Consider the following 18,996-nt stretch of genomic DNA (forward strand, 5'->3'; position numbering starts at 1 on the left):
ATACTGAGGTATAAACTGGACCAGCCAAGAATATACCTATCTAGTCCAGATTTGACCCCCTTTGTGTTTTTTATTAATAAGACTATTTAAATGTCAAGAGTTTTTTTTCCATCATAATTTATATATTTTGGGCTAGACCAGACTATCTCTCCTATCCAGATTATACCACCTTGTGGTTTTAAATAAGGAAGGTATTGAAGGGGCTTTAAATGACTTTGGAGAAAGAGTGATTGTTGTTGTTTTTCTGAATGATTGGGGCTCAAACCCACAGCCTCAGTTATGGGAGACGGACGTGCTAAACACACGGCCAAAACTCCTGAGCATCTGTTACTAGCACGTCTCTTAAGGTGTCAGGCACAGCATGCATAGTGTTGTGAGGTGCCATCCGCACCACAAAGCCAGGGCTTTTTAGAAAAATTGGATTTTCTTTCAGCGCACACACACAACCGACAGCTATCGAACCGTTAGGAAATATTCACCGAACTAGACAAAAAGTGTATCGGATTTAAATCAATTAGTGCCCCTTTAAGTAATAGATAAAATACAATTCCAAATCTAGCAATTGGTAAAACATTAGGATAGTTTAGCTTGATTACTGAGTTCAAAAAATAACTCTCATGAGGCTGGTTTCTGAGCGTGTGTGTGTGTGTAATCTGGCCTAGGGTGGTATGGAATAGCCTAGCCTGTTTTTTAGCAATATATTTTGGGCTGTTACACCAGTCGTGTCCTATCAGTGACAGATCCAGTGACTCTGTCTCGCTCACGCAAGCAGCTTATTGTGCTATGATGACATCCTGTCCGACAAGCTACTTCAGTAGAGCTGAGGCCCAACTGTAAAAGGCCCATAGCACGTTATCTTTGTTGGACTGAAAGTCGCAGGATACTGTATTGTCGTCTTCACTTTTTGTCAATGTCATCTACGGTTTAAATAAGCTTGGGGCCACAACCACAATGGTATCTGTCGCATCAGGACCATTCTTGATTCCGAAAAATGAGCGATACATATGGATACAACCACTCAAGGGCTTCTCAAGCCCTAGAATAATTAAATAAGTCCAAATTATTAAACAGAAATGTTCTGTGTTGTTAATGGCCCCAATTCTAGTCTACAATGCATTTCCTACTGTCTCTTCTTTCACAGGCTGTAACTTCTTAAAGACTGATACCTACCAAATTCCAATTGGTCAGCACAGTAATCACTAATCTCACTCAGTTGCCTGTTGTTGCTGCAGTGGATGGACAGATGTGGCAATCCCAGCATTTTTGAGGCAGTTCCTCAGCAGCAGTTGTGTGTCAGGAAGCTTAAGACTGTTAGAGCATTCATCAGCTTTTGGAAGTCATGGCAACTCTTTCATTTTCTTTAGCCATGGCTACAACAGCCAATTATTGTTCCCAAGTTGGAAATGTGGCTTTAAAACAACATGTCAATTTACAGCAGCATGGTCACAGATGTTGAGGCAACTATCTAAAGTTTCCTCATTAGTCTTAACTTCTCTTCTGACAGCTAATTGGATATTTTGATCAATCTAAATTGACCACAGGTGTGACTATGAGAGTGAATGGTTGTTCGTCTCTTTATGTTGCCCTGTGATAGGCTGATGACCTGACCAGGGTAAACCCCACCTCCTGTCAAATGTCAGCTGAGATTGGCTCCATCCCCCCGCCATTCTTAATGGATAAAGTTGTATAGATAATGGATGGATGGATGGATGTCCCATTCAGAGCACAAGTCGTCTGAGCAGGCATCGTCAGTCTCATGCTCCAGCACTGATTCTAAATGATTTCATTCATAAATGGCACAAAACTAACTCCTCATCCACCAGTAGCTTCAGGTACATCTTCATTACTAGACTAGAGCTATTGGCAAAAATACACTTCAGTATCATTGGCTACATCTAATACGTCTTAGTTTCAAAACTATAACCAATGTCAATGATAACGACTTACAAACATTGCCAACGCTTACTGTCAGTCTCAGATCCACCTTATAGTTAGTCTAAGAAATCACTGCCATTACTTTTCATCATACAGTAATTGTTTCTCCTTTCTGTAACAAAACAATCAACTGCAGAGTAGACAGTCTGCTTCCTGTTTACACTGGCACACTCCTCTAGACAGAGATCTTAGTGTGGTTATAGCCAGAAAATGCTGCTTTGCAGGGTGCTGCATAGGAATGGGCACGAGTAGTAAATTCCAAGATCGAGGGATCGTATCAATTCCTCGAGGGCCAATCAAGTACTCGTTTTTTCTAAATCTATTTTTTGAACGCAACGCATCTTTCTGCAGGAATACCGATGCACAGCAATACAGTAACACATAATGCTTATTCTCAATCAAAACAGTCACGGTTACCCTTTAGGGATATATTTTTGCACAACTTCAAAACTTTGTTTCCTTACAAAAACTTGTGGGTCACGCTTTACCTGAACTAACTTCGAACAAATGCTGTAGGCCTGTAACGGTAAAAATTAAAAAAAAAAAAAACTGAGGCTCAATTTTACACAGAAAATACAATTTGAAGGGTGCGCACACTGGTCTAGCTCTCGCTCGCTGCTGTGCACCTATATCGCCTATGCCAAGAACCGGCCCCTGCCCACCATGTCGTCTTGGCCTTGCACAGTCGTGTATGTCAGACAACTTCTCTCGAATGGTGAGGCGAAGTGCTGGTACAATAAATCTAAGGTGTTGCGCGCGCACACAAAAGAAAGTGTGAGTGCTCACCAATCAAGTTCATTTGAAACGAGGCCTACTCGAGGAATCGATCACTCACGCCCATCCCTAGTGCTGCACCTTCATGTTTCTGTGACAGGGAGCTAATAATAAAACACTGTCTTTCTATTTCTTGACAGTAACAGAGACACAAAACACAAAGTTACCTACAATCACTTGAAGCCAGCATCCAATCAATATAAAAATGTTTTTTAATAAAAATTCAGAAAAACCTAACAATCTTGGGTCACAATTTGCTTTTTATCATTTTTGATATTTTGACACCAGGAAATTGTTAAAGGTAAATATTTTGAGGAATTTCAGGGAGAGGAGTGCATCATTAAATGAAACATGGCAGGGTGAAGTATAGTCCCAGGTAGCTAAAACCTGAGGTAAGCATGTATGAGTGAAAAAATAATGTTAAAGGTGAATTATTATGCGCATATTCAGGTTTATACTTTCAATTTTTTGTTACCACTTGAAAAGGTTTACATCCTCTAATCATCAGAAAAGGCATCAGTGTTCCTGCAGCTCCTCTTTTCACCCTCTGTCTTAAACACCTGGATTTATTTTAGCCCTGCCTCCCGATAAACCCTAGTCTGCCCTGATTGGCCAGTTGGCCCAGTCCATTGTGATTGGTCAACCGATTTCAAAATGTGTCTAACTGTGACATCAGAGTGGGAAAGAACCAGTTGTTCAGAGATTCAGGCTGTAGAGTTTAGTAAGCTCCCAAAAAAACACAGAGTGGTCTTTTTTCACAATTTGTGGGCCGACATGCTCCACAGATACAGAAATGCATGTGAACAAACACTGACAAAGTGATTTTTGCATAATATTTCACCTTAATATCCTGGAGCAGTCAGATTTAAACTCCAGATCTGTTGAGAATATGTGAACAGCTGTTCATCCTCCTGAAACCTGACCAATCTTGTAGAGAAGAATATGGAGGTAGGCTCAGGGTTAGAGGAGTCCAGGTGTACAAGGCTAATAAAGTCCTATCCACTATCAAAGCTGCAGATGGTACAAAAGGTGCATCTACTAAATTCTGACAAACATGTATTTTATATTTGTAATTAACTAAGACTTTACATAAGTATTTTTTTTAGTTCAAAGTGCCCTTGTCTTTTGATCAATGTCTAAAAAGCCACATACACTCAACTTTGATTCAATGTAGATTTTAGAAATTACATAATGTAAATTTCTGTCCGCTTGGAAGTAAAACTGTAATGTTAATGCTACATGCATGGAGTACAAATAAAAACTAACTTCCAACAGCGGATTTCAGGCCTATTCAGATGCCTAGACCACAGTAAAACATGGACGTTGCATTTGTGACATCACAGAAAGGTTTGTGAAAGGACATGTTAAAGCCTGGATTTTAATTTTGCTGTTTCCTAGTTCACAATTCACATTTCTTTGGTAATTCAAAAAAAGAACTGTTGTTGTGCTCATTGATGCCTGGTTTCCCCTGTTTGGACTAAAAAATACGATCTCACCCCATCGTCAAAGGGTTGTTTCTTAAACTTGGTAACAGCAAGTACAGTTTAAAATAAATGGAGGGTTAGGGTCTTGAGAACTGATCATCCAAGGCACTTCACAGTCGGCACTGCAGTTCCTGGGGTCCTCAGAAATACACCCAGCACGTTAGAAGTATATTGGGTAGGTGGTGTTGGGAAAATAAAGGGCAGACAGATAGGTTGTCTGGATTTTAAATAGGATACATTTCCGTGTTGATTGATATAAATTCAGAACATAGTTAGCATATAAGTGAGGATAATAAAACTTGTCTTTGTCCTGCTGTCTGTCTTGTTTCAGGCTGGAAGTTAAATCCAGTGGTCAGCGCTGTCTACAGCCCAGAATTCTATGCAGGTAAGAGGACATGCCCTTCTCCATTTGTCACCATCTCCTTTGTCCTTATCTTCCTACTCCTTATTCTCCCCATTCTTACATTTTTTCAACATCTTAATTTTGTCTGTCTCCTCAACACCCTCCCCATTTTCATTTCGACCTTCATCACCTCTCTCTCCTGAGCTTTTGTTCCGAGAAACATGCAACCAGAAAAAGTCTGCCCAAGTGAAAAAAATATATACTTAAATACATTTTGTAAAAGTATATTTCATATGCTTAAGTTTACTTTTTTATGTTTAAAATTACTGTTCTTGAAATTGTGTTAAAATGAAACAAGTTAAGTTGTATTTAATAAACTGGGAGTTGCACTTAAGGCATGCTTAAAAACATTAAAAGCATATTTTTTCTGTATTTTTGTGTACTTTCACTTACCAAAATAGCACACTAGTGTTAAAATATACTTTATGCATCAGAAGTATGATTTAGCAAATGTAAAAAAGGTATACTGACATTGAGTTTATATTGTATTTCCAATATATTCCGAACACAAAATAAATTCACATTAAATATACTTTATACATAATTTTACTGCATTTATAATACAATTAAATGTGCTGGAAATATGGAAATAGTACACTAAGGTATATTTTCTGAAAGCATTTTAGTATGCTTTCATGTACTGAAAATAAATGGTAAATGGTCTGTATTTACATAGTGCTTATCTAGTCATGTTGACAACTCATAGATTCACACATTTGCATACAAAGCTGTTATTTACCTCACATTTTTCTGTCACATTCATATACTGTCAGAAGCTGGGATCAAACCGCCAACCTTCAGGTCACTGACCGTGCGACTTCATCTGATGAGCCACCGGCGCTGTGTTCTTTTACATTGTGTAAATTGAAATCAATCAAGTTGAACGAATTGTATTATAGAAGGAGTATTTCTTAATGAAGCTTTGCATAAAAACAGACATTAATACACTTTGAAAAGAATATACTAAGCTAAGTTAAATGAAAAAATTTTTTTTAGACTTATGGCGCGTTCACACCGAACACGATCATCGCGTTAAAGAAGAAATTAGCACTTTCTGCCGAGCCCTCTCCCTCTTCACCCAGTCATGATGCAAATATCAACCCGGTCAGGTGGCGCACACACAGCGACAGTAGTGATCCTCCATCAATGATACGATGACACGATGACGGGACGTCTGACGACAGGTGACGGAGGGATGATCTCAACGCTCATTGTCTATCGCGTCAATCCGTCGCGCGAATATATCGCCCGAGTTCAAATATTTCAACTCGAGAGATGGACGCAAATTTCGCCTGATTCATCGCGCAGATCGCACCACTGGCGCCGCCCGAGTCAGTCCCACGAAATTCGCGTCTAGTTGCGTCTTTGCATTGACTTTGTCTGTGACAAACATACATTAAAGATAAATTTAAGTTTATGAAGCAGTACTTAAGTGCAACGTAGATGAAATACAGGCATAAGCACACTTTAAAAAAATAAACTTGAACACATTTAAAAATACATTTTGAAAAGTGTACTTTTGAGAAGTATAATAAAGTGTTTCTTAGATCAAGTGTATGTTGGAGTGAACTTGCAGTAAATATACTGTTAAAGTACATTAAATACAATAATTAAGAATAGATTTTTGAAAACTATTATTTAAGTTCAACTTAAAAATCATGACATTGAAAAGTATATATTCATATAATTCAAAATATATTTCAACTAAAGTGCACTTTTAACAAATGCACTAAATTAAAAATTAAGTTAATTATCATATCAATATACTTTGCAAAAATGTACTTTGAATACACCGTAACTATACGTCAACACAAGTAGGAATGTACTTGTTTAAACTTTTAACACACTTTATATGTTAAAAGTATAATTTAAGTATAAAATCATATACTTATTTTTCACTTGGGTGTCTACAGAGCAGGACTGTGCTGAATTTCCCAAATGCAACAACTAACTAACATCAACTCTGCAAAAAAAAAATCGTTCTGCACTGCCCCCACACAAAAGTGATCTGCAATCTTGACCATCCCTCCATTCACCTCTCCCAACCTTTAACCACCTCCCCGTCCCCAGCCTGTCATTAACCGTGGCCATTAAGTTAAAAAATACCAGGATTTTGTGATAGGATGAACACAGTCAGATAAAAGAGAGTGGCAGAGGAAAGGAGGAATGAGGGAAAGTGAAGGACAAGAGAAGGAAATCTAATTGTCCATATCTGCAAGGACATTAAAAGATATGAAATATGTTTTGTAAATTAAAATCCATATTTTCATATTCTCAGACATTTGCCTAATTCACCACGACATTCTTTTAATTACAAAATGCCTTTTTATTGATTTACATTTGTCTCACCTTTCAAGTACCCAAAATGCCATTAGTGCATGTTTGTGTGTATGTGCATGTGTGCTTTTATTTTTTTCTCCACAAACTTTACAGGCCTTATCTGTCATTTGTGCTATGATGTTATTAATCGACTGCTCAAGCGGTTAATTTGTTCAGATATTTAGATAGAAGAGCAGAAGCATGTCCACTAATTGACCTTAAAAAATTGAAAACTCCATCCTAACTCCACCCTATCTCTATCCAGAGCATTTAAGCTCTGTATCAGAAATAATCTTCGGACATATTGACACACTTGAAAATGCATATCACGTGACCATTCATGTACACAGGTCATGTGTGAGCTGGTGTCGGTACAGGAAGCACATTTTGTTCTCTGCAGTTGGTAGTTGTTGGTGAAAAGTAAGACGAAGGATTTCTTTGCATGCACTGATGACGAGTTACTGTTACTGACAGTAGTGGGTAGTGGAATATTATTTATAAAATTCTTTTTTAATAGCCATAGCATTAGTTAATCACCTACTTCACCATATTCAACATACTTTTACAGTTTTGTGTATTCATGCAGTTTTATTTTTGGTGTAACAATTCGCCAATATGAAGCAGAAATTGGTTGTTGCATAAGAGATGTGACTACAATGATATGTGGACCTCACAGATCCAACTCATTTAACTATGAACTGGTCCATTTTTACACGCACTGGAAGCGGTTGACTAATCACAACAGAGTGGGCAAGCTGGCCAATCAGAGCAGAGCTGGGCTTCATTGGGAGGGAGGAGCCTGAAAGAGACAGAGCCTGGAAAGAGGAGCTGAAGGGATGGACAGTGTGAGGAAAGTGAGGAACTGATGTGTTTACTGAACATTATAACTAACCCAAATTAAAATTATATGAATAATATTTCTCCTTTGAAAACAAAAGCAACGTGTCTGAAAATGCCAACGTGATTCTCAGTGCATCATCAAATCTAAACCAAAAGTTTGGAAGAAATTTGGATTTTATAACACGGATGGCAAGGTAAACTGAAGTATGACCATAATAAGCTCTGTAGAACAGCAAATAAGTACAATGTTAGCACAACAAACCAGATGGGACAGCACAGTGAAACATGCTTGAGTCTGTGGATACTAGCACAGCTACCACAAGTAAGTGCAGTCCTCCCCAACTTCCTCGGTATGGATTTGCTTAAAAAGGTTTGTTCATACAGTTGGCCTTCAATCATTTTGTAATACAAGTAATAAACAATGACTTGATATGTTACATTTTGTCATCCATTACCTTGTCTTTTATGAAATATCTATGTAAAAGTAAGCAATACTTTATTAGAATTGACATATTCTAAATATTATTGGCAAATTATTTAGACTTAACCCTGAATTGCCTCTGACGACTCTCCAAGCAGTGTATGAATGTGATAGAAAAAGGCCAGTAAATATTAGCGCTGTATGAATTTGAATGGGTGAATGTGACTTGTCCTGTAAAGCACTTTGAGTGGTCAATAACACTAGAAAGTGCTGTATATATAAATATAGTCCGTTTAGTCCATGGTACAGTCATTTCATCCAGACTTGAGAATAGTGATATTGCATAGTATAAAAATAAGGACAATTCTGGCCCCAAGCTGAAGAAATCCAAAAAGGTTTACTGTTTTTCACATTACACAATTAGCAAATCATCGAATAGTGTGGACCTTAATGATCAGAGATAGCGTCATGGCATAAGATTTTCCAAAATTGTTGTTTTTCAATTGCAGCATCATCATTCGATGGATTTGCTTGTATTTCATGGGAAGCATTTGCACAATATTCCAGTTATTGGACAAAAATTTACGTTTCTAGTTCATGCCAATCTTAGAATGTACTCACCCATTTCGATCCCCAGCACCTCCAGAGTGCCAATCAAAGTGCACTTGAGCACAACCCTGAGCCTGTACCGGCTCCTGATGCCGCATTGTGTGTTTGTGTGAATGGGTGAATCAGGACAATCAGTGTAAAGTGCTTTGAGAAGTCTATAGACTGGAAAAGTGCTGTATGAATGTAGTCCATTAACTATGTACCACAGAACATAAATAATAATTATTAATATCCGTTTGGGCTCAACAGAAGGAAGCAGCTCAACATGTAACCTGTGAGCAGCAAACAGCTGGTTTCAGGCTTGACAAAGCTGAGTAGATAGTTTAATATGTTAAAGGCAAGTGATTGAAGCTAATGCCATCTAAAGCTGCACACATTTAGATGGCATTAGCATTTGAATCCTGAGAGAATGTGCAAAGTGCTCCACTATTTGTAGTTGTGTGAAGAGAAAAAGAATGGAGAGAGTGGCAGTGGAGTGGAGTATTGTTATTAACTTATCATCAATCTTAATGGGGGGTGGCTGACACAAAGCTTAATTTGAGAGCTGGGGTGAATGAAGGTTGAGAAGGAGATCGGGGTGCCATTTCCATCCCTAATTATACATCTCTTCCAAAAGGAGATCTAATAAAATGCTAATAGAAACAGTGAATCATTCATTGACCTGATGAAAAATGGAGGGTTTGAGCCAAAGGATAAGAGTTTCTCAAAGAGAGACAAGGAGAGGAGTGAGGCTGGTAATTGTTCCTATTCATCTTTTGTCACCTTGATTTCAGGGCCGAGTGGCCGAGCTGCCCTCAAAGTCTCACTGATGGCTCTTCCCATAACTACTGCACTTTGCTGTTTGGTGTATACAGATACACATTAAGGATTTCAGCAGTGATCCTGCATTCTTCTTCATGTTCTGCTCTCTGTCTCCAGTACCAGGTTTTCCCTACCCAGCAGCAAGTGCAGCAGCAGCAGCATACAGAGGAGCCCACTTACGGGGTCGGGGCCGGACTGTATACAACACGTTCAGGGCAGCTGCTCCGCCTCCCCACATCCCAGCTTATGGAGGGTGAGCATCCTTTCACTCCTGTTATTTTGTCATTGCTTGGTCTCTTCTCTGGTTCCCTTATCTAATGGCAGGTCCTGAATACCTTGCATGTCAGTCTCGCCTCACAATGAAAATACACTCTCCGACTTGCACAGAATGCTGAATCAACCTCCTGCTTCAGGACATTTATGGGAAATGCCTGTCAACTTGGCCTTGAACTGTGGTGACATTGAGTGAGGGATGGAAGGTCCTCCGCATTTCTGTCTACTTCTGGACTTTGCCCAGTTCCATTTACTGCTGTTAAGTAAACAGTAGTTTAACCTTTGCAGAAAAAGAGGATTTGTTAAGATGACATCATTAAAAGCACCAGTCAAACATCAGATAAGCAAAACCATTTCTGTGTATTTCAAACAGTCCACAAACAGGACAGATATTTTTCCTCTCTTCAGTCGAGTGGGATTCTTTGTTCAGGCTGTTTCCGTTGCACTTTGTCACGTTTGGGTGATACACAAACTTTTCTACCTCCATAACAACATTTTTGACAAAAAAGACTGTTGTACAACTTTTTGTTTGTGCAAATCAAATTATGGATACAAATTGTCGTGACTGAGAACAATAGCTCAACAATCATTCTCAATAAATCGAATCAATGAACACCACATATTTATCCATTTCATTTATTTAAAATCGACACAAATATCCACGTTTGTCCCAAGAACAAAGTGATGCAAATTGAACTGTAGTATTTTAGTGTCATTACATTGAAAATAAATAAAAATGTCGTACTTGTAATGTAAGGAATATAAATTCATTTTATAAATAAAAACTCTATATGACATAGTAAAATTTCTCAAACCACTGAAATTGATTTGATTTAATTTTTGCCAAGCATTTACATAATAATATTCCACAACAAAATGATATGCCACAATGTTGAAAAGTGACTAACCCCTGTGGTACTACGATGCTATATGTAAGACTTATGATCAGTATGTACACAAAAACAACTTGGTTAGGTTTTTGGGGAAAATGATGGCTTGGGTTAAAAAGAAAGTGAGGTTACACATTCTCATTTGGGAATGACCAAACAAACAGTGGTTCTTTAAAGTTCAATATTCTGTCAGCCCCGTTGTTCCACCACAACATCTGCTCTTCACTGACTTTCTTTCTCTAATGTCAAATATAATAAATACAAGTTTGCTATGCTGAATTTATTGTAACACCATACGTAAATATGCTTTACTACATGTATCAGTTTATGAAATGAAAACCAAATAACAAAAGAAAGCAGAAAACACCCTCCATCCAAAACACACGGTTGTCTGGAGGCTCCTCTCTGCTGGAGGAGAGAATGATGAGGTGAGCCTCACAGACGATGACAGATGTGCTACAGATTGTACTTTCATTAATGCGGCTGCACCACTTAATTGCTCTGGTGGCAATCAGATGGTGAATTATTAATGTGGACCATGATGTATTTTTATTAAAACTGTCCGTCTCAAGTGGTGATGAGTCGGCTTCAAATAAACCCTGTGACACCACCAGGAAACCATGTTTATAAAATGTTCACTCTTGTCTTTAAGGGTCTGACATCACATCCTTTAGTATCAATAACCCCATACAGTATGTACAGTAGCTCTGCTCGACCCCTCAGAACACATGTTCAGGAATGAGACGTCTCCCTCGGCCAGCTGTTACTAGTTATTAAAGTCTGTCTTTTGAGAAAATCTTTGTGTTAAATGCAGCAGTGTCCAGCTCATTTTACTGTAAGAAAGATGAAGAATGCTTTCACACACACACACACACATACACACACACACAAACATACATACACTGCATGGATAGGGCGTTTCTTATGCTCAGCCCTAATGATCATACAGTGCTTTCATATCATGAGACAAAGATTTCCTCTGTAGATGTGTAGAATGGAGAAATCCACTGGAAAGAAATTATGATGGGGTCTTTGATCACTGTGAGCCGCTCACCGGTAATGTCTTGTATTCTCAATATGCAGGAAATGGATCAACACACATTTGCACCGGTTCGGCAAAATGTGAAGTGGACTTTATGGAAACATAAATGCTTTAACAAGGGGCGTGTCCATCTTCTGTGGTGTTGTCTGCAGCACGCTGCTGCATTAAAGAGAGAGGGAGTGATTAGTTCATCTCCTGAGCCCCATCCCTTGAATTTATGAATCTTCCTGACACATGTGCGATGGCCAGATTGTGCAGTTGGTGCACACATGGAAATGGAGTCTTGACTGGTCCCTTGTCATCATCCAAGCTTTTTTCAGATCATTTACCTAAAATTCGCGTTTGGTGATTGAGGTTATACTGAAACGCCCTGGCTCATAACACCTATAATGTCTCATTATTTTAGAATGCTGCTTATTGTATAATATTGCAATGGACACATTTATAAAACGGATCACTCAAATCAAGCGATCTCATTGGTTCAAAGCCGTGATATAATGAGCGTATATAACGGCTATGAAGTTGAATCAGTTTGCTCTGGGCGGAGGAGAGGGGGAAATCGTTGTTGTTCCGGGAGTGAGCGAGGCGATGGAGTGAGGTTGCTCAGAGCACACGGTGAGGGTGAATGGTTGTAGTTTTGACGTGGGCTGCGGCCCACAGCAGCCTGTGAACCCAGCTACCATCTCGTAGCTTTCCTTCTGAGGAACGCTACAGTGTGTTGTGTTGCATAGCAACCGCCGTGCACTGTGCAGGCAGCCAGGAGGGACTACTATTTTGTATTCGTTAAAAAAATTCAAATTGTAGTGTATCGATTACTTTCATTTCACCATACTTGTACATACCGTTTTATAAAAGCAATAGCTCATGACATGCCGTGGTATACGCTCATTATATCACAGTTAAGGGGCGATTTTCGGCCTGACGCGACCCTCAACTTAAATATACTGATCCAGCGCCAGAAGAAAACATGCCAGTGCAACATCACTTGTTATTGTCCATATTTTCTTCCTGTTTTTAAACATATTTTCATATTAAACCATTCCTCTTTTATGCCATAGACATGACCGGCTCTGCTTTAGTTGATCCCTTAATTAACTGCTGACGCTGCTTTAACTTATAGGCTTTCCTTTCTGGATCTCTGAAAGCACTTCAATTTCCAAACTCGTAAAGTTCTTCTTTTCACTTTCATATCATTTTCATGAATGAACACTTCCTATGGGACGTGGGACACAAAGCAAAGCCTTATTGGGTATTATTAGGGCGATATGTATGGAAATTTGCTTTACTCTTGCAAGTTTGCTCAAATATACACAGGTGGCATTCATCATGTTTATGCAGTTTATTTACACATTGTTCTGAATCTGATGTGTCACCTTCATTCAAACTCATCGTAGGAAAAAATGTAAGTGAATTTAAAGATAAGAAAATGAAAATGTTGACAAGTTCTGAAATAGTAAGCAGTAAACTGAGATTTTGGACACTGACTGTTTATCGTAATTTTTCATCATCAATGTAATATTGTCATTCAAATAAAATATAAAAACAAAATTCTAATCGATACTCAGCGAGGAAATTGTTTTTTTCCCGTTTCTCCCCAGTGTTATGCATCGTGCTATACATTTGATTTTATTAATATTCTATTTTACTTAGAAAGATAAAACAAACAATAAAACTCTATGAATGTGATCCTGCTGATGGACCCTCCCAGCCTCCGTACCCAGCCATCAGAGAGAGGAGGGGATGCCTGCTGTGTCCCCCCTTCGCATCTCCCCCTCTTATGTCTGTTGTGTTTGGGTGGTTTGGGTTGTGGAGATGGGGGTTATGGTTCTTAAACAGCCCAATGCCTGCATGTCAACATGCACTAATATGGATGTTTCTGTTTTATTGTGTGTTTGTCTATTTGTTTGTGTTTGCATCCTCCGCAGTGTTGTTTACCAGGATGGATTTTATGGTGCAGATATTTATGTAAGTATTATTTACTGGTATGACATTGCATGCTACACCACCATCTCTGTGCTCTCCAAGATTCAGACCCATCCATGTCACATCAGGCACTGGGAGGGAGACATAAATACGTGTACAAAGGACACAAGAAATTGATCAGACTTTGACAAAGAAAAGATGAGTTTTGGAAAGAACGTATTCTTGGACTGTGTGCCACACCACGCACTCATTTCTAATATTAAAGATAACTTGCAGGTCATGTCTGAAAAATATAATTGTGTGAATATCAGACTACAGTGTGTCCCTAGCTGCTGACATTTGCTCACAAACTAAAAAATAAAAAATTGAGAAACGTAATCATAATAATCAAACAAATACATATCATATATTGCTGCATTGATGAAATGTGTTGCAGCCGCTTTATTATAACTTTAATTTCATAGACTAACCTCCAAACTTTTATTCTGGAAGCCAGATCCATGGTCTGTGACCTGGCTTGTGTAGGTTAATTATTATATATATGGTTTATCTGTTATCTTTTTGTTGGTGGTTAATAATAAACCATATACTAAACGAGGCCCATGGTTCAGATGAAAAATAACACCTACAATTATTTTGATACATTTTCACATGAAAATAAATGATATAATATGCACAAACAATTGTTCATTGTACGTTGGATGTCCTCACCTGAGCTGCATGTTACTGCCTGTTCAAGTAGAATGGCCCCACCTCCCCTTACATTAAATCAAGCTGCAGCATATATATATATCAGTCTCAAAAGGCTGGGATGTTTTCATTAACATCCATGTATTATCCCTGGGGAAATCAGAGAAAATGTCCAAAAAAATTGAATCTCGCAATGTCAAAGACAGATTTGTCCTAATGTACTGGGGGTTTCTTGACCCATGTTCCATCTTTCCACCAAGTTGTGGGAATGCATTCAGTGTAATCCTGCTGACACAACATGGAGCTGGAGTTCATCCAGGATGGGGTCATGAAATAAAAATAAGGTTGACATTGAGCTCTGCAGTGGATCCTTCCTTAACCAGTGCTGCCTGGCACAACTGAGGACAATAGAACCACAAGCATATTCATGATGGAGGACTAATGATGCTGTGTGCGTGCATGTGTGTGCGTGTGTGCTACCATAATGTTCGCCCTCCTTGCCTCCCCATTAGCCCCTGTGCCCCTGCCACAGGGATTGATTGCCATGCTGCAGTCACAATGTTAAATATTCATTAGCAGAGGGATCAGGAGCCCTGTTTATGTTTTTTGGAAAGGAACTACCAAAGATGTGGATTCAGCCAGTTCAGTCCAAATAGCAAATGAGATAACAGTCTCTCAGAACTTCTCTGTGCATTAATAAAGCATGATGACATGATCACTTTGAGGCTACCATCAATGCAACACACTTCCTGCACTGATATTTCACTTAGGTTGTTTTCCAATCGGTAAATGGGCATAATCCCTAAAAACCAGCACAATCTCCTGTAGGAGAACGACACAATGTTTACCTTTCATCGTTGTCTTTCCATGCTGTGAAGCACTGAACACTCCTTCAACATGACTCACTGATGGAATCAATTCTGCATTACTGTGGAGTTATTGGAGTTATTATAGGATCAATCATGGCAGAGTTTTCAACCTGACCTCTTGTAGGAACAGGCCACAGTTAGTTCATGGTGGTCAAAGGTTTCTGCCTTTACTTGAGATTCGCCACCATGAAGAACCATGGAAACAAAGAAGGGTGAAGCTGGGGTTGCTGCCTGTGGCCACAGCATGAGTCGATGGATGGACAGGATGAGGAGTCCTGCTCTGCCCATCCTTCCTTCTGTGTGTGTGTGTGTGTCATGTACACAATTTGGAAACACACACACCTGCACAAAGAGCCATAGGTTTGCCATTACTCTGTCATTCAATGACAGTCCACAGTGTCTGGTGACTAACACGGGACCAACTGTTCATCTCCATCATCACATGCACTAAGTAGCACGTACTCGCCTCGCCGTTTATAGAGGTAATAATACATTGCTCATGTCAGGATAGACACTGTCTCAGTCACGCAGCATGGACAGGTGGAAGGTGAAATGATGTGAGGAGTGCTGCAGGTTTCACTGAGCCTGGGAGGGAGAGCAATTCCTTTTGTTTTATGACAAATTGAAGCAGGGGTGTTCAGCCATGTGCCACGTAGCCAACAGTCTGCCAGCCACTTGTGAGGAGCAAGATTTTGAATTCTATTCTGAATTTTACAGGAAGCCAATGCAGAGACGCTAACACTGAAGAAATATGATCTCTTTTTCTAGTTCCTGTCAGAACTCGTGGTGCAGCATTTTGTATTAACAGAAGTCTTTTCACAGATTTACTGGGAAACATCCTAGCAGTAATGAATTACAGTAGTCCTGTCTAGATGTCACAAATGAATGGACTAGTTTTTTCAGCATCCTTTTGAGATAGGATGTTTCTAATGTTCTTGATATTGGGCAGGGGGAAGAAGGCTGTCCTAGAGACTTGTTTTATGTGTGAGTCAAAGGACATGTCCTGGTCAAAGATAACTCATTTTGTTTGCAGTGGTCACCAACCTCTTTCAAAGGAGAGATATACTTATCGACAGCCCAAATCTTCTGACTTGAGGCCTTTTATTCAGACAAACTGTTTTTGAATAACATGAAATACTAAAACAAAAAAACACTGTAACTGGCATATCAGGCCATAGCTATCTTTCTTTAACAATTTTACCAACAATTTGAAGTTGTATTATTATTTAAATTCATACGAACACAAAGGCATGTTGGCTATTTTCTTTTTGCATTATAGACAAAAATCAATACATTTTGCAATGAGCAGATCATATGTGGTGCCAGTTAACTGTGATTCTTGTCAACTAGCTTCATGCAAGTTATTACATTCTCTATTGGTATTTAACATTTAAATGTAGTTCTGTGTCATCAGATGCAGCATCACTTCTCCAAGGCCATCAGAAAGCAAAACGTCAGTCACACCTTTGTATTTTGGCTCATAGTAGCAGACGGCCAGTGTGAGTCCGTCAGACATCCCTCGTATCTCTGCAAATCGATTGAGGGCATGTTAAGTCAAGTAGTGTGCATGCTGCTAGTTGGTGGAGTTCGGAGATTGTTTTGGGGGGACGCTGGGTTTTCCGTAGAGCCTGTGTGAGTAAGGTTTATTATTTTGCTGCTGTCTAATTGTCCTCAGCACTACCGTATTACCTCTCAAAGATGGACCTGTCGATTGTGCTCGACGGGTTGGTGACCAATGCTGTAATGACTACTACTAATGGCTGATCATGCAATAATCCAGTAATAACTACCACAAACTTTATTAAGTAGTAATAACTACAGAGCAGTTAAGGTATTATGTATTAGCAGCTACTCATTCAATGCTGTAACACTACTGCTTCCTCATAATAATAATAAAAAACTAACAGCTTTTGGTACTCATGTCATTATGTAGTAACAGCCACGGAGTACTCATCTAATAATGTAGTAACATATTTTAGTACTCATGTAATTATGTAGTAACAGCCACAGAGTACTCATCTAATAATGTATTAAAATATTTGTAGTACTCGTCAAATAATGTAGTAACAGCCAAGGAATACTCATCTAATAATGTAGTAACATGTTTTAGTACTTATGTGATTATGTAGATAAAGCCACAGAGTACTCATCTAATAATGTAGTAACATATTTTTAGTACTTGTCAAATAACGTAGTTACAGCTACTGAATACTCATCTAATAATGTAGTAACACATTTTAATACTCATGTAATAATATGCTAATGTTACTTAGCACTTATGTTTTAATATATTAATGACTACTGAACACTGAGGTAGTAATGTAGTCACAGCTCTTTAGCACTCATGTAATGTAGTAACAGTTACTGAGGGCTGTTAGGAACGCTGTAATTGGGTTGAAGATGAATATCTGTGTGATTACTGCTGCTGGCATGTTGAGTGGGTGCATGTGTCTATTCTCATTGGGGTTTTAATTCTTACTTGGGATGTGTTGAGGAGGGAACAGATTAGGCAGGTCTGGATATGCTGCAGAGTCACATAAATCAAGAGAGAAATGATAATCAGGTTTGGATTTAATGCAAATACTAATGTTTACATAAATATATGGCAGATTGTACTTATTCATGTTTGTCTAAATAAAACTTAAGACCTCTGCCCAAAAACATGAAAACAAGACGAAAGTTACTGATGTAACTACGGTTCAATGAATCCTGGATGACCGTCAGAGGCAGTGCTTAATACTGGATATCTTCCATCTCATGCATGCGCAGGTCGAATTTTAATATATATATAATAATATACATATATTTATATGTGACCTCGGATGACCCCCAGCTCAGGTATAAGTTCCAGTGTCATCAAAAGATCGTTTCCTCAGAATCTTCTCACGGTTTCACGAGATTCTGAGTCTCTATATATGCAATTTATTATTATTATTATTACCAAGAACTCTGGCGGTCATCCAGGATTCATTGAACAGTAGTTACATGCGTAACTTCCGTTCTAATTCATCCTTAGTGAACGCCAGATGCAGTGCTTAACACTGGATGACTCATAACAGCAGAGTCACGAGGAATCCTGAGTACCCACCTCATAAAGATGAAGCAGATGAACTTGGCTGAAGAACCACGCCCAATGGATTGGGGATGGCAATGTTTACAGTGTAGTATCTGGAGAATGTACTCAGTGATGCCCATGAGGCTGCAGCACATATGACCTCCAAGGGCACCCCTTTCAGGACGGCCCAGGACGTGGAGACACTCCTGGTAGAGTGGCATATCACTCCGGATGGTAAAGGACGGCCCTTTGCCTCATATGCAGAGGCCAAGTTGTTGTCCCCCTCGCCTAATGGGGGTCAAACCGTGCCAGTTGGATGGGCTGATGAGGTGCGAGCGTGCAAGCACCTTAGGGCGAAAAGCTGTATTTGGCCACAGAGGAACACCCGAGCCATCTGAGTTCCACCTCAGACAAGAAGCGCTTACAGAGCATGTAGCTCACCTACACGCTTGGCTGAAGCGATTGCAACTAGAAAAGCCATTTTGCAGACAACCACCTCAGCTCTGCCTGTGCCAAGGGTTCAAAGGGAGGCGAACATAGTTTGCCATGCAGGAGCCCTTGGGCTGCGAGTGGGATGCAACCTCAAAGCCCATGGTAAGAAGAGGGACACCAGCCTGTGGCTCACCACTGCGCCATTGTCAACCCTAGCATGCTGCAACGAAATAGCA

The 18,996-nt window shown here is 39.3% G+C and overlaps 1 protein-coding gene across 7 annotated transcripts in view; it reads left to right on the forward strand.

Annotated features, from left to right (window-relative positions):
* The window catches only part of rbfox1 (RNA binding fox-1 homolog 1), a 131,166-nt gene that overhangs the window by 94,781 nt on the left and 17,389 nt on the right, over positions 1 to 18,996 (forward strand). For 5 of the 7 annotated variants that reach the window (XM_035616166.2, XM_035616163.2, XM_035616158.2 and 2 more), the window contains 3 exons: positions 4,525 to 4,578; positions 9,704 to 9,839; positions 13,717 to 13,756. In XM_035616166.2, the coding sequence (XP_035472059.1) occupies positions 4,525 to 4,578; positions 9,704 to 9,839; positions 13,717 to 13,756 (230 nt within the window). The remainder of the gene's footprint in view (positions 1 to 4,524; positions 4,579 to 9,703; positions 9,840 to 13,716; positions 13,757 to 18,996) is intronic. The other 2 variants (XM_035616164.2, XM_035616165.2) reach the window with 1 other exon arrangement.

Source organism: Scophthalmus maximus, chromosome 17 (assembly GCF_022379125.1).
Source record: "Scophthalmus maximus strain ysfricsl-2021 chromosome 17, ASM2237912v1, whole genome shotgun sequence".
NCBI lineage: Eukaryota > Metazoa > Chordata > Actinopteri > Pleuronectiformes > Scophthalmidae > Scophthalmus > Scophthalmus maximus.